Raw genomic sequence first — 16,947 nt, 5'->3', positions numbered from 1 at the left:
GTAACAGCCTTGTAATGATAACTGATAAAGTTGGGGTGGTTCTTCAGAATCGTTGGAGTTGAAACCTATGGTTCTTTTCAGAACCACCCCAACTTATATCGGATTTGAGGCATTGCATGGTGAGGTATCATAGATATTTGGTTGCGGTACCACCATGTGTGTATCTACTTGCCTACTTAATGAGAGATTATCATTACACGTTGTTACCGGAAACCTTACTACATGTATATCGTATTTCTACCATGCAAGGTTTTGAATACTACGCACCTTAATCTAGCTATTTTTCAGTACTATTATTCTTATCAACATGTGATTTGAGACATGGATCTTGTTTCTTCACCTGGGTGTGATTCATGAGTCCTTCCTTGCAATCAGACAGGCCTTCAGTGACTCATTGTTTTGTACAGACCCCAAGTACACAGGGTCATCAGGCAGTGTGACACGTACCATCCTAACAAGAGATTAAAGACACTAGACACTATTGGTAATTGTCAAAGACCAGTCTTCTCACTTGGTGTATCCCAACATATGCATGAAATAACAAACCTGTGAAAATTTGAGCTCAATTGGTCGTCGAAGTTGCGAGAGAATAATGGAAGAAAAAACACCCTTGTCACCAAAGTTGTGTGCTTTCAGACGCTTGAAATCAAGTTCGTAAAAAATATAATTCTCGAAAACTACGTTACTTCAGAGGGAGCCGTTTCTCACAATGTTTTATACTATCAACAGCTCCCCATTACTCGTTTACCAAGTCAGCTTTTATGCTAATAGTTATTTTGAGTAATTACCAATAGTGTCCACTGCCTTTAAAGCCCAGGGAACTGTGGCCAAGTCATACATGTATGGCAAACACAGCTTCGCTCACACTGCAGCAATCTCTCGGAACATGTAAAAAAACAATGACTCCATTGTTAAAGGAACATTACAGAATTGGTTTTTGCTAACAAAACAGTTTCTGGCAGTGTAATCACTTTATGTAATCCACCATATACATAAACTGACAAATCTGTAGAAGTTTGAGATCGATCGGCCATCTGGGTCACGAGAGAATAGTGAAAAACCGATTACAAATTTTGCATTGCATCGATGCCAAAATTAAAATGAATAAAACGCTCACTGAGCGATAAACTCCAAACTCGAAGTTAGATTATTTATTTCTCATCAAATATGACGTTTCAGACAGAAATATTTCAAGGGATGTTTTCTACTATTATCATCATTAGACCATGTAAGTTTTATGTACCCAATTCTGTAATGTTCCTTTAAGTTTAACATTTAACTCATGCATTTTTGTTTGATACCCAGTCCATCTTGTATTTTTTCCCTACAGCGCATAGGGACATGTTCAAACGCTATGTGTTATGCGCTATATAAAAATGGTTAACTATTATTATTACGCTGCGTTCCCTTATCCAATTGTGACGCAAGAAAATTTGCTTCGCAAGGAGCATTCACATGAAGTATGAACCAGGATTGACACTTGAGATGCTAGTGTGTGGTGGGAGATACACAAATTTCATCATGTAATTCAGAGCATGCGCAAATATTTCCACTGCCACCTTCCGTAGTCCTTCAGTCCTTGGTACACACTAGAAATACACCACACTAAACCACTAGGATTAAACATTGCATGATTGCAATCAAGGTGTTTAACTCTACTCAAGAACAGAGTGGTTGTAAGCTGTTTGTACCTTCCAGCGTTGATGTCTTTGTACCCTGATTTAGTCCGTCTTTTCACGATACATGTATTTATTCCATTGGAGCCAGTCTTGTGTAAAATAAAATAAATTTGAATCATAATTTTGTCTTCTTGTTCTCCTTTCTTAAAATGGAAATGTAAATAGCCTTGTAAACTTTTTCAAGCAAAAATTTGTAAGAACCCAAGTGTTGTAACTTTATTCAAGCAAAAATTTCTAAATTCATGTACACAAAGCCTTGTAAACTTGTTCAGGCAAAAATTGCTAGGTACACAAGGCTATGTAAACTTTTTCAGGCAAAAAATGCAAAGTACACAAGCCTTGTACACATTTTCAGGCAAAAATTGCAAAGTGCACAAGGCTATAGCCTTGTACACATTTTCAGGCAAAAATTGCTAAGTACACAAGCCTTGTACACATTTTCAGGCAAAAATTGCTAAGTACACAAGCCTTGTACACAAGGCTATAGCCTTGTACACATTTTCAGGCAAAAATTGCTAAGTACACAAGCCTTGTACACATTTTCAGGCAAAAATTGCAAAGTACACTAGCCTTGTACACATTTTCAGGCAAAAATTGCAAAGTGCACAAGGCTATAGCCTTGTACACATTTTCAGGCAAAAATTGCTAAGTACACAAGCCTTGTACACATTTTCAGGCAAAAATTGCAAAGTGCACAAGGCTATAGCCTTGTACACATTTTCAGGCAAAAATTGCTAAGTACACAAGCCTTGTACACAAGGCTATAGCCTTGTACACATTTTCAGGCAAAAATTGCTAAGTACACAAGCCTTGTCACATTTTCAGGCAAAAATTGCTAAGTACACAAGGCTATAAAAGCCTTGTACACATTTTCAGGCAAAAATTGCTAAGTACACAAGCCTTATACACATTTTCAGGCAAAAATTGCAAAGTACACAAGCCTTGTATATATTTTCAAGCAAAAATTGCAAAGTACACAAATAGCCTTGTACACATTTTTAGGCAAAAATTGCAAAGTACACAAGGCTATAGCCTCGTATATATTTTCAGGCAAAAATTGCAAAGTACGCAAGGCTATAGCCTCGTATATATTTTCAGGCAAAATTGCAAAGTACACAAGGCTATAGCCTCGTATATATTTTCAGGCAAAATTGCTAAGTACACAAGCCTTATACACATTTTCAGGCAAAAATTGCAAAGTACACAAGCCTTGTATATATTTTCAAGCAAAAATTGCAAAGTACACAAATAGCCTTGTACACATTTTTAGGCAAAAATTGCAAAGTACACAAGGCTACAGCCTTGTACACATTTTTAGGCAAAAATTGCAAAGTACACAAGGCTATAGCCTCGTATATATTTTCAGGCAAAATTGCTAAGTACACAAGCCTTATACACATTTTCAGGCAAAAATTGCAAAGTACACAAGCCTTGTATATATTTTCAAGCAAAAATTGCAAAGTACACAAATAGCCTTGTACACATTTTTAGGCAAAAATTGCAAAGTACACAAGGCTACAGCCTTGTACACATTTTTAGGCAAAAATTGCAAAGTACACAAGGCTATAGCCTCGTATATATTTTCAGGCAAAAATTGCAAAGTACACAAGGCTATAGCCTCGTATATATTTTCAGGCAAAATTGCTAAGTACACAAGCCTTATACACATTTTCAGGCAAAAATTGCAAAGTACACAAGCCTTGTATATATTTTCAAGCAAAAATTGCAAAGTACACAAATAGCCTTGTACACATTTTTAGGCAAAAATTGCAAAGTACACAAGGCTACAGCCTTGTATATATTTTCAGGCAAAAATTGCAAAGTACACAAGGCTATAGCCTAGCCTCGTATATATTTTCAGGCAAAAATTGCAAAGTACACAAGGCTATAGCCTCGTATATATTTTCAGGCAAAATTGCAAAGTACACAATATAGCCTTAAGTACACATTTTCAGGCAAAAATTGCGAAAGACACATTTTCAGGCAATTTGCAACGTACACAAAGTACACAAGGCTTGTATACATTTTCCACAAAATATGGCACGAAACAGAAAATGAGACAGACAGAAATAAATGAAGGAAACGGAGCTTGTGTTTTTCCCGCCAAGCCAATGCCCTTTATTGAAGCTACTTCCTGCGCAGTATAACCCTCTTACTCTTTGCACAGTACACGTTGTCATAGCAACCAGTCACCAGAAGATTTGTAAAATACAATAGTGAGGAGGAAAAAAATAAAAAGCTGTTACCTACAAAATTATTAAATACAGCAAGTTTTTAGAACACTATATATATTAAAAATGATAACAAAAATAATAACTTTGTTGCCGGTTTTTGACTTCAGACCCAAATGTAAAACAAAAAAAAGTAAAAAAAAACAATCCCCTCAAAAACAAAAACCAATTGTTAATATTACAAAAGCTCATCTTAATTAAAATAAAGCTGGTTCTTGATATAAATTAACACATCATTGCATATATAAATTGGTTCTTAAATATTGATGACATATATTGCAAAAAGTGAATCATTATCCAATACGGAAATCATTACAACTGGTTTCTCACTAATTTGGAAGTGGAAGCTTTAAACGCACTGAATTTTTTCTTTTTTTCTTCTTCTTTATATTACTCAATCCTACGAGCATGTCATAAGGCAAGGGTGATTTATTCTTAGTTTTTTACAGGGTGGGATTTTGCGTTTTGACCGTAGCTTTATTTTTCAAATGTCTTTACTAATGTCTTAAAGCACCATCAAAAGATAATAAAGTGAGTTGCACATGGTCAGAGATTTGGGTTTCAACAGATCTACCCATTTCAGGCCGGTCAGTCAGTTGAGCACCTTCTTTTCTCAAGACGTCTCTTGGACAAAGCCCAAGGGATGCGTCGTTGTTGTTGTGCTTCAGTGACCAAACGCTGACCAAATGCAGCTGTTAAATAAAAAACTATAAAGCATGTTTGGGAGGTCCTTATATATAATCCCATCTACATAGCCACCTAAATTTGTATACAGTCGTTTAAAACTAATTAATGTGTACAATCAAAACCGAGGACAGCTTTATTCTCATAATTATTATTATTATTAGTAGGTGTTTTTTTTTTCAATATAAAGATAATGTTAGGTACACTATGTTTAATTTTAAACAATAACAAAACAAAAAATACACTTAACTATAATAATAGCTTAGTAATATAGTTTCAAGCATTCCACCACCAATACAAAGTTGAATAGTTTGTTGGAATTTGCAGTGATTCGACAAGGCACTCAAATTTTGCACTCTTTGTGTGGTCAGTACATTTTGGTCCAAACTGCTAAGATCTTTAAAATCCGCAGAGAATTATTTGTTGGTATCTGTTGGGTACAAACGAAGGTAGGGATGGGATTGGAACCGTTTCAACTGTCATTCTCATCAGTAAGACACAATTTAAGAATTCACATAGATAAGATTACATCATAGGAGTGAAAGCCTTTCTTGAAAGTGCCTAAAACATCCCAGAGCCTCCCTCCCCCATATAATAACTACACCCCAATGCCAGGCATTTTGCGTGCATTTATACGGCAACAAATCAAGTCATTTTAGTATAGCATATGTATAAAAACCAAACACAGCTTCTCAAACAAAGCTGTGCGTGGTTCAGGATTTCATCCGCTTGGAACATGTACAAAATGGCATCAATGATCTTAATACAAAACACAAACTCATCTCATAGCTGGCTGTGTACAAAATCCAAAACGTCTGTTTTTTATCCTCCCAAAGGCACTCATAAAACTTACAAATAAAAACTTTTTGTTTGTTTAATGATTAATTTATACGATAAATGCACACTAGCTAATAAAAAATAAGAGACTACGCTTGTGATTTGTCAGACGGGAATCCTTTAGACCCTCTGGTGGAATTGGTTTGAACACTTTGTGAATCCACTACTAAAAATGGTCGTTAAATACGTGCAGCCTATCAGTTAAAAAGTGCATCGCTTTACCACTACTCATTTTATGTACAAAGAGAACATTACGTAAGTGAGAGCAAATCCAAGCCTATCAACGAGGACGTGGTAACGTTCCTTGGCGGAAGTCGACCACGATCCTTGGTGACAATTAGTGATTGCTGCAGCTTTCTCATATAAGGGGTATTAAAATATACATTTACGGGTAACAATACACTATGCAGCCGCATATCATGTCATCCGCAGTGAGAAAATTGTCTTGTTAAATGCACACACTTAAAGAATGCTTATAAATAAGGTTTAGAGGGGTGACTTTTCCGAGTCGGCAGGTCAGCATTACATGCAGGCTGTATAGTGCACTGTTTGGCTCCCGCTCAAGTGAAAAAGAAAGAAAATGATAACACAAAAGTGTTTGAAAGGTTACAACAACAACAAAACTAAAAACAAACCATCGACAAAAACAAATACTATTACAGTTTTGTATTTAAAATGGCAGCGGAAGACATTTGATTTGTGGCATAGGTATAAAAAAAACTAATGTCAAATGAAATTTCATCTAAAAACATTAATTAAAGCTACCTATTAAAAAACACTGAGCAATCCAGCAAAATACAAAAATAGAGCAAAGTAAACAGTACAAACACTGCGCGTGTGCATTATATATGTCACAATATACCTACAGCTGATAATTCTAAACCACACAAACAAAGTTTTCAGGGGGAAAAAAAAACGTTATTTTAGCTGAAATTCTTTTAAAAACAAAACAAAAATTCTGCAGAGCACCAAGTGAATGTTGACCTCAAGAACTATTGAGGGTGTTTTCTTTCTGAAAACCCATTAAAAACACAAAATACGCAAAAAAATCGGCTCACAAACGTAAAAACTTCTTACACATATATAAATTATTTAACAGCGAGTGAACCACGACAGCCTTACGTAAAAACTTGACAGACAGAAATAAAAAATATTAATGTGCGACAGTAGCATGACGCTGCTTATCGACGTATTTTTTGAAAAATACAAACGAGGCCCATCACACTTCCGTGTTGTCATCGTATCCACTTGATACAACCTTAGAGCCGCCATTAGCCACTACGGTGACAGTGCTCGGAGCAGAGCGTTTACGGCGGATAATAACCACTACGACTACTGCGACTAGAAGCACGGCAAGCACAGCAGCAATGGCTGCAACAGGGATCACCATGTCGCCACCACCCTTGGTGTTCTTACCGACATCGACATTGTTGCCGACGTTGATGTCAGCTACGTCGTTACTAGAGGCGGGGTTTGTGTTGAGAGCCAGCCACTTGATGTTTGTTCCCTTGCCGTCGCCAATGTCTTCCAGGGCGGATTCGTCATCGGGGGTGGATCCGATGGCCTGGCGACGCTGTCTGCCACCAGCCATGGCTACGCTGTGTTGTTCCACGCTGCGCTTTCCAATGTTGTTATTATCCTCGGACTTGACGGTGAAAATAGAGTGGACGTACCACTGACGGCCGGCTGCCACCTGAAAATACACAAACATAAATCAGGTTTAACAATCAGCTACAAAATATGCCATTATAACCCAGTGTGAGATATGGTGAACACAATACGATGACACTATTATTAGGTTTAGGTAAATTTGTCTCCCAAAACAAAAAGGCACTCCGGGTTTCAAAAAGGGCTTTTGAATGTGCCTTTTCGAGAGAGATGGAACAGCATTGACAAAAAATTGTTTAATCCTACACCCTCTTCATATAGCAGATGCTCAAATACAGCAGTCCACACTAATGGTTAAAGAAGAAGCGTACATAGAATGTCTAATAGCCAGGTATTTGGAGCAAAAGTGTCATTCTGGTGCCGAGTTCTATTCATTTGACGTCATAACAACAATAATGGTGACAATAATGAAAAAGAGTTGTAAGTAAGTTGAATAATAATAGAATTGAATAGTACGTTAAAATTGAACTGAGAAGTTAAGGTGGATGATAATGAATCAATGATTAATACTACTATTTTACAAGATTGTATCTGTAAGATTTGATTTTTACCTGGAAGAGTGGGTCACTGCTGAGTCTGAAACCATCGGCACCGGACTGTCTGACCAGATCCAATGCGTTGGGATCATCAATAGCGAGGGCAGCATTGAAGGGTACTCCGTTAAATCGTGGTGTGATCGTATCTGGTGCTCCACGATCCTAAAAATCAAGAAAACATTTATGTTTTAGGAATTTGCAAATGTTCAGCAAAGTGGATTTATCATCAAAGAGAAATAATAGAACATTCTTAAATTTTGTATTATTAACAACCGACTTTACATTAAAGAATATTTCTTCCGAGGGACGTTGGACAAAATGCCTAAAATATTTGTATTAGCAGCTCCTTGATTAGTTCATATTGAAAAAATTTCTCAATGTGTATGAAGTTTTCCATTTCATAGGACACTGACAAAATCATCCAAATTTGTTTTTCTTTTGCAATTTGCGTCTCTAGAAATCCGATCTAACACCAACCACATTAAGAACATTGTTTCGGACAAAAGGAATAAATTGCACAAAAGAACTTCAAAGTTAACTTACCAAAACCTTGAAGGCGTAGAGAAGGTTGGGTGAGTCAGCCACACAGCCATACTCATTCTCATTGGGGTTGTACTTGGGGATGTATCCATCACGTCCAGTGCACAGGAACACCTTCTCAACGTTGAGGTTGAATCCACTGCCGAGGTTCTGCACAGGGTCAACATGGATGCGACCGTAAACGGTGTCACCTAAAATCAAAAACAAAGTCCAAAGTTAGAGCGAAGGCCAACGAGAATGTTAACAATGCACGCCCTCGATTGGTTGAATGAGTGTGCGTATTCTGCGTGCAGCATTTCAACCAATATAATGCATTCTCTTTGCATAGTGATCGTTTTCGTTATCGCTGCAGTTTGACTTGGCCTTAACTCTTGATGGAAAACTGATCAATAATCAGATTGATTTACTTTTGAAATTTCTAGGAATTCCTTATTTGTTTAGACTTTTGGCTTCCATAATCACAACCGAGTTTCACAAACATCTTTGTGATTTTACTCTTGCCTTCTGAAATCTAAATTCTTTTTGAACGTTTGTCCTACAGGCATATTATTTTCCAAGTATCAAAAGGTTCTCAAAATCGCCTTGAGCCTTTAAAATTTTCTTGAAAGAAGTAAAGCAACCACCAATCTGGGAGGTTCCAGGTCTAGAATAAGGGGGGAATCCAGAACTCCAAAGCCTTGGAAGGTTAAACTCAGAATTTTGAACCCACCTGGAGAGAAAGCAGTGTCGGTTCCTTCTCCGAAGCCCATGGATCCATCAGACAGCCAGAGCATCTCTTTGCCCAGCAGCATGAACTGCGTGTTCAGACTGAACTCGGCCGGCACGGGGTCGCTGACCTGCTGGAAGCGCAGAGGGAGGTCAAAGTTGATGATGTCGCGTGGGTTGCAGACAACGGGGAGGCTGTACTCCTGGGTTGGGCTGGTGGTACAGGGGATCAAACGGATGGTGTACATGCCACTGTAGTCGGATACCTATGGAGCGAAGAAAGAAATCGGGAAAAATAACATCGTTTATCGTAAATGTTCATTATTTGTTACGCCGATTGAAAGCTCCAATGTCAATGCAAAAACTTCCGAACTGAATGAGCTGTAATGAATCAGTAATACGAAAGCTGAGACGAGAGTCACTGCTTACGAAAACAAATGTGAAAGTGAAATCTAGTTCTTAGGAGGTAACTGATGGCATGTGCACTTTGTGGTAACCACTGACGTTATTCATTTCAAAGAGCTTTTGGCAGCAGTATCCTCAGTACTAGAGAAGTAGATAAAAGAGCCTGGTAAATTTTATTTTGAAGAAAAAAATACATAGTTTTTTTATTACCAGGCAGACCTTTAAAATGTCTGAATTCAGATAAAAGTCTGAAATTTCAAATTCCTGAAAAGTGAACAGGTATTCCTAAGAATTGTAAGTGAACAGGTAGTTCTACAACTTGAAATGTAAGACAAGGCTCGGATTAACTTACAGCAACATCGGAGACAAACTGCCAGAGCTGTTCAGGTTGAGCGAAGGTCGGCTCTGATCGCACCAGGTTGAGGCTGAAAGTAAGATCTGGACGGTCATTGGAGATGACGGAGGAGGTGGTTCCGATAGCTGAGGGGGAATTAAGAAATATTCGGAGCATTAGTTACGTTTTTCATGTTGTAAGTATAGATTCTACAAATGCCTAAATCTTCAACTCTGGAATGAACTTGGAATTCCATTTTAGGCAGAGTTTCCAACATTTACATCAGGGAGATTTTTTTGCAACAATCCGGGAAATATTTAGAGTTACATTCAACATAAATTTGAAAATTGTATCATTTGTTGTAACTGTTTGATATTTGTTAGGATAGAACAATCAGGGAGACATTGTACGACAATCTGGGATATATTTAGCATTACATAAAACATAACAAGAACTTGTTTTCCATAATTGGGGAGATTTTCAAAATTGTTCATCAGCACATGGAAAGATTGGTTTATATTCAAGGAACTTTTTGCAGAATCAGGGGCAGTTGGCAGCTCAGTCAAGGGTGTTCATCTGCAGTATGGGGACCCCATGGAAGGTATGGAAATGTGACAAGCTAAAATAATTAACCTGGAAGCTTACAAGGAGGGGTTATGATGAGCGAACTGTCTATTTTTGGTTCAGTATTTATAACATTGACATCGTTTTTAACTTTTGTAAATCTCATCTTTTTAAACTGGTTGTTTAACGTTTTGCCAGCTTTCTGTATCTAGATTTCTTGAATTACTTTTCTGTGCAATACTTTTATTGTTGTTCTTTTCCAGCGCCTTGAGGCAGATTCTTTCTGCTATTGTTTTTGCGCTTTATAAATTTCTCTTGATTAATATATTATTAATATTGTAAGAGGATAAAACGTCTCCAGGTGGTGGGAATGTTAATGGGGGGCTTACATGGGTGGTCCAGCACAAACAGTCCTCTGAAGAGAGCATCGGTACGGAAGTTGACGACCAGTCTACCATTCTCGTTAATCCTCATGCTGGTTGGGAACAGGGAGCCTGGCGGGAGAGAAAGGGTTATCAAGTTTTAAAAAAAGCAATTTGCAGAAAAGAAATTTCAGGAAATTCTATTGTTGGCATAGAACCAAAATCTGTACAAAAATAATGACAGAAAAATTGAGTAAAAATACATAAGGTCAATGGGCACAGAATTTTACAAATGTAAATTTTAAAAGAAAGTGAAAAATTTTGTGAAAAAGAAAAGAAAAAAGGTTTCAAACCTTACCTTGTACAGATGTGTCTGAGTCGGCCTGAGCGCCCACACCGTTTTGCCAGAGGATGGAGGTATCGTAGACGAAGGTAAGTTGAAGGTTAGAGGTCTGGTCAAAATGTTGCCATCCACCGACGCTAGCGGGAGAGTGGTAGACGTTGGAGACATAGAGAGGCACACGCAGGGTCACATAGGACTGGATCAAGTCTAGGACCTGAAGAGAGAGAAAGAGTAGAGATCAGAGATGAAACTTTCTCTAAGTCGGTCTGAAGAGTGAAAATAAGTTACACCCATAGCAAGGAAAAACTCCAAAGCATGACAAACAAAACAACTAGTGTATTGATCTAAAAAAAATTGATGCTTAACGACCAAGTAAACATACTCGTAATGAGACAAAGGCCCATTTCATAAAGCTTGTGAGCACAAAAACTTGCTAAGCACAAAAAATATTGCTCAGAGGAAACTGGTTACCAGACGAAAACCCACAAAGTTTACATTGTTGTGACATGTGCCCATTGGCTTAGCATTGAAATTTGCTGAGCAGTATTTTCTGTTTAACAGCTTTTTGAAATTGGGCCGTGGAGGTTCTATATTAAAAAGCAATAAAAAAAAAACAATGGTGTAGCAAATTGCAGACTGAATGCCTGAATAAAATTAAAATTTTGATTACAGTCGAGTTTAACGTCAAATGAATTTTGGATGGCACATACCTGTCCGTCGGTTCCGACCTGTCCACCGCACTGATCCAGAAGCTCGGACATATCGTAGTAAGTATTGAACTCCCACAGGCAAGCCTCGAGGTCCAAGTTACGGTAGAAGCGGAGTGAGCTTGCACCACGCATCTCTTCACTGAACTGGTACGGCTGGGACTCACCGATCACGTTGGCGTTCTTGGTCTCGCTGGTGATGAAGCCGTACTCGGTGGGGATCTCGTTGAAGTCCAGGAGGTTGGAGCATCGGTGGGTTCCCACACGGTATCCGTCCTTGCTCAGGGCAAGCTCAAAGTTGGAGAGTTCGCGGGTTGAGATGACTGGGAGCATACCATCTAAAATTCAAAAACAAGAAGGAACCAAGGATCAGTTTGAGGATTTTAGAGACATATCTATAAGCAAATTTTCCAATTCTTTCTTTCAGCCTTGTTTATTTTGAGAAATTAAGAACTTCATGTCCTGAGGTGGATTGGGGTTACGAGAAAGAAAAAGCATGTGCAAAACCATCGCAAGTTTGCATGGCAGTGCTATCGTCAACCTGAGCTTCCAGCCAGCAAGGTTGTCCTCTGGGAGCCTAAGCAAGGTCGAGCCCAAAGAGGTCGAAGTCACCAGACCCATGTGGATATACTATGCAAGGACCAAATCTACATGCATGAAGGAAAGGGAGATCTGGGTACACTTCTCTTGCGACCAAGGGCACCACTCAATAAAGAAGAAGAAATTCTAGACTCATTTGATTACTGACCGACATGGGGCATGGTGACAGTCAGCTTTAGCTTGTTGGGGTGCTCTGCATCTCCTGGTCCAGTGTATCGCAGTTTGGCGGCGTAGGGCTCGGCTCCGATGGCGTTGGCCAGACGAGGCAGGCAGATGCCCTCATCGCTGCTGATTGTGGTCGGCAAGCTGTAGTGCTCACGGCCTGGATCTCCTAGGTTGCTGACGGCACGGGCGGCGCACTGTACACGGGAAGCGGGACCGAAGTAGATGCTGTCCAGGGTGATCTGTAAAAGAGAGACGGGTGTAAAGAATTAAAATCCTTGTGAAGAAATGATGATTTGAAATGATATTGATATTGGCAGTGAACAATAACAGGTTTTCAAAATTAATGAGTACGGAGTATCCACAAAGCATCTTAGTAAGTTTTTCTTTGTCAGCTTCGTTTTTAACTCTTTCAACACTTTTAATTTCCCTTAGAAAGGACCTTTTTATGAGAATAATACTTATTGCTTCGTTCTTTAGATGGTATTCAAAGCAATTGGACCCTGTCTTGTGTATTAAATGCAGGTAAAAAAAAAACAGCGACAATTTTAGTTGTTTTCTGGTATGGTTGGCTGTATTAAGTTTGCACCACAGCACCTTATAACTATACCACGTGTAAAAAGCAGAAACTTAAATAGTTGCATCCATGTTAAGGACTCTCGGATCTATGACGGACACTATGCCCAAGAAACTCACCATGTCGGTGGAAGTGAAGAAGGTATTGCTCTCTACATCCTTGAGTGGGTAGGTGACGCCACCGGCAGTCGTTGGTGCGGACACCAACCAACGGAACTCGGTAAGGGTATCGTTGACGCCCTCGTTGGTACAGATGGAGCCAGTTGTGGCGTAGTCGGGGTGTTTGGGGTTGCAAGGCTAGAGAGAGAGAGAATAATTAGGTACAAATAATTGAGAAATTTAGAAATAAAAATGTATTTTTGTTTTCAATAGTGCATGGACAAGATAATTGAAGTGCAATAACAAGAGATTTAAGGATTTCATCGGCACCATTGTCACTTTTTAACCCAAAATCTCTTTGGAACAAAAATTTCCTTTCTAAAATATGAGACCCAACAAACTAAGTGTTCATTTACTCCACAAATATGATTTGGTTCAAATTCAACAACCAAGAACTGCCGACAGGTTTCTATTTAGTGATTATATGTCTCAGGTGTTTTTCCCAACATGTCTAAAAACAATGGGTAACAATTTAATGTAGAAACAAACTTACTGTGACGCAGACGACTGGGTAACCACGTGGTGGCAACTCGCGAGCAACCTCAACGTTATCGTAGTCCAAGAGGGACACGACGACGGGGGTGGATGGGAAGGTAACACCAGAGAGCTGACCCTCTTGCTCAATGTACACAATGGCCTTGTTCATCTGCAAAATTAAGTATTTGAAATCGTAAAAAAAATTATTGACACTTCTTGACTTTACACATTCCAACTTTTTGTCTTTATACATTTAAACTTCTTGTCTTATAGTTATACACTTCTTCTATTTACAGTACATAACTACCGTGCTGCCTCTTTATTCTTCGATGATGTGGGGTTGAACAAAGAAACATTTACTATAAAGAGGGATTTGAACCAACGACCTCTGAATTATTGTGGCAGCGCTATACCAACTGAGCTATCTAGCCCCTATGTTGGCATGTCTCCCTATGTTGTCAATAGGGAGTTTTCGATTTTTTAACCAAACGTCGTCGTTTTCAGCACAACAAATATTCATCCCAAGTACTGTCGTAGAAATTGAGGGACGACCGTCCTCAATGCCGACGCATGTGCAGATGATGCCAAATGTCATCATCATCCATCGTCGAAAATGACAACTCCCTAATATCTGTGACTAGGGTGCCAGTCAGAAGCCATGTAGTTGTTATCTGCTGTGTAGCCAGGGTTGGAAACAGCAGCCAGGGGGATCACCTTAAGGGCATGCGACTTCTTTATTCTTAGAGAACTGAATTCACAAATGTACTACAAGTTGTCAAAAATTTCCCAAAAGTCAGTACAACATTTCTGGAGCTTTGAGAAGCAACATTTTTTTTTTTTTTTTGTCCCCCTCAGGCGGTGACTTTCCTTCCGTACCTGAATCTCGGAGACCATCATCTCATCCATGGTCAGGTGGACGGTGAAAGCTTCTCTCATCTCGTTTCTGTCGCCATCGGCAAGGACATCGATCTCAACAAACAGCCTGCTGACATTGAATCCGAACTCGAGACCTGAAGATAAAAAAATAAATAAAAAAAAAGACCAAATGAGTCAAGAGAACAGAAACAATAAGTCGTATTGTTCCCCCACTCAACCTTTTATTTCTTATGGAACTGTAGATTCAAGCATAGTTCATCTTCCATAACTGAATCAAATAACTTCACCCAGGCAGTGCAAAAAAACACAAAACTACATTTTGCCGATTTAGTTTGGGTTTTCCACTTTTCAGGAAAGAGTACATATATAATATTCCTATACAGTCAGCTCTTGTTACAAAGAGGTTCTGCTTATAAATATAAAGAGTACATTCTGAACTTAATATAATTTCTGCATTGTTTCTTTGTTTTACTGTCCTCTACTATAACTACGATCCTGCTATAAAGAAAGATCTTTGGCCAGTCCCAGCGACCTTGTTCTTGTTATATTGAGAGCGCCGCCTGTGTGTAAATTTTAGTCAAAATAAAAATTGAAAGTGAAACAAACTTATGATCAGGCAAATCTGAGTGACCTTAAAATGGTTTCACCTCTTCAAGATAAAAAAATTGATAACCATGAAGGGAAAACAACTCAGGGAAACAGGCCACTAATTTGATGTCAGTAATTTTATGATTTAAGGCACCACGCTAGTTTCCCTTTAAGGTACAGCTCGAGTCCCTGAACAGACCCGGCTGTGAACCCTATGGGATTTACTAATAGAGGAAAGCCATGTGGTCTCTGTCCTGGACAAGTTTGAGGTCAAAGGTGGTTTATATCCAACATTGATTGAACAAGTCTTTTCCAGATATAGGCAAAGACACCCATGGGGGATAGTTGCCAAGGGAACTTTTAACCTCAATTGTGTAAAACTAAATAAACTAAAAGTAGGCAAGATCTGTGACCAACCAAATTATAGTTGACTCTTGTTATAACAAGGTCGCTATGGGACTGGACAGGAACGGTGTTATAAAAGAACAGCAAAACAAAAAAACACAGAGTAGAAATTTAAACTCTGGACTTGAGAATGTTCTTTTTATAAAAGCAGAACCTCTTTATAACATGTAGTTTTCTTTATAATGAGATTAGATGGGATACAATCAGTAAATGAAATTCTCTGAAGTATTAGACATCAGAACAGGAAATAAAACACGACAGGAATTTTCACAAAAATATCTGACATTTTATGGAACCTCCCCTAGCTGAGCACATAGGTTTCCTACGTATAGTTTGTAAGTTTGGTAAGCAACCAAACATAATTAAATTTCCATCAAAAGATTTATTTCAACTTTGTTTTAAAATATATAGTCAATATTATAGGCAACTTGGATCGACCCAGACTTTTACGCTGAGAAGGTCAGGAAATATACCCTCAAATCCTATAAAAATTAAGCCCAGAAAACAAACACTGTTCCACTGAAATAAAACAAACTTTCACAGGGTCAACACTCAACATCAGTGCTGGAATTCAAAAGGACAGCTTTTGTTGCAGCTGACCACAAAATGTTTAGAGGCAAGGCTGACGACATTATTACAGCCCCTGCTCTCAGTCACTATTAAGGTCTGTAGAATTTTTGACAGTGGCTTTAAAATTTACTTCCTTGATAGCTTTTTCATTTTTTTTCTGGAGGGGGGATTTGTGTGGACAGTAACCTTTTGTATGGACCCACTGAGTATTTCAGACGCCAGGACAATATTGGAGAGAATGGATGTTTATTTTGACAGTTTTATGACAGCTGGGGAGTGAGGGGGGGGGGAAGGAACAGACTGTGTTTGAGACTTGACACTTTCCATTTAACCAAAGTAAATATAAGTAGCATTTAAAACTTTGCATGGTGGGAGTAAGCCTATAAACTAGGTGAGGTTTGCAGTAACACCATGTGAAAATCTTTTTTGAATAGTGTTGAATCTGAAAAGTAAATGTACTCAAAGTAACTTTTCTATTCCCTTTCCATTCCTTTTCTATTTGCATTGAATGCACACTTAAGTCTTTTTTTCGTCTTTTCAAAAAGGGTTTTCTTGAAAAACAACAGAATTGATGATAAATCAGAGCAAAGGACAACCATGTATATGAATACCGCATGACTCAACAACAACATTCAGAAAACTGCAATCTGGTATTCAGACATCGTAATCTAGAAAACAGACTTCCACAATTGCAGGGTTCCATTTTCTAATTTTGTGTTTGCTCCGAGGAAGTTTTAGTTTAACGTCACTCCAGCTTTTCTAAGCCACTTTCCTGTTTTTAGGGTGTGAACACAGACTTACTATATAGCTCTTTTTTTCCTTTTTTTTTTTTTTTTTTTTACATCAGCGTAACATATCAAGAAGCAACAATAATGTAAAGGGACTTTTACTACACACTTGTGGTGTATTGGTGCGGGGTGATGGTGTGAGGAAGGGCAT

General features: G+C 38.5%; 1 protein-coding gene across 2 annotated transcripts in view; it reads right to left on the bottom strand.

The window, feature by feature from the left end:
• Positions 1-3,768: 3,768 nt before the first annotated feature.
• Positions 3,769-16,947, bottom strand: part of LOC117293684 (extracellular matrix protein 3-like) — a 34,112-nt gene continuing 20,933 nt past the window's right edge. The window contains exons 9-20 of one of the 2 annotated variants that reach the window (XM_033776086.1): positions 14,446-14,579; positions 13,586-13,738; positions 13,054-13,230; positions 12,344-12,599; positions 11,599-11,933; positions 10,904-11,102; positions 10,573-10,677; positions 9,638-9,765; positions 8,885-9,146; positions 8,179-8,366; positions 7,651-7,797; positions 3,769-7,124 (exon numbers count right to left, since the gene is read on the bottom strand). In XM_033776086.1, the coding sequence (XP_033631977.1) occupies positions 6,651-7,124; positions 7,651-7,797; positions 8,179-8,366; positions 8,885-9,146; positions 9,638-9,765; positions 10,573-10,677; positions 10,904-11,102; positions 11,599-11,933; positions 12,344-12,599; positions 13,054-13,230; positions 13,586-13,738; positions 14,446-14,579 (2,558 nt within the window). In that variant the 3' untranslated portion in view covers positions 3,769-6,650. The remainder of the gene's footprint in view (positions 7,125-7,650; positions 7,798-8,178; positions 8,367-8,884; positions 9,147-9,637; positions 9,766-10,572; positions 10,678-10,903; positions 11,103-11,598; positions 11,934-12,343; positions 12,600-13,053; positions 13,231-13,585; positions 13,739-14,445; positions 14,580-16,947) is intronic. The other variant, XM_033776087.1, reaches the window with a different exon arrangement.

Source organism: Asterias rubens, chromosome 8, assembly GCF_902459465.1.
Source record: "Asterias rubens chromosome 8, eAstRub1.3, whole genome shotgun sequence".
Classification (NCBI taxonomy): domain Eukaryota; kingdom Metazoa; phylum Echinodermata; class Asteroidea; order Forcipulatida; family Asteriidae; genus Asterias; species Asterias rubens.
This window is presented reverse-complemented; position numbering and strand designations above follow the sequence as displayed.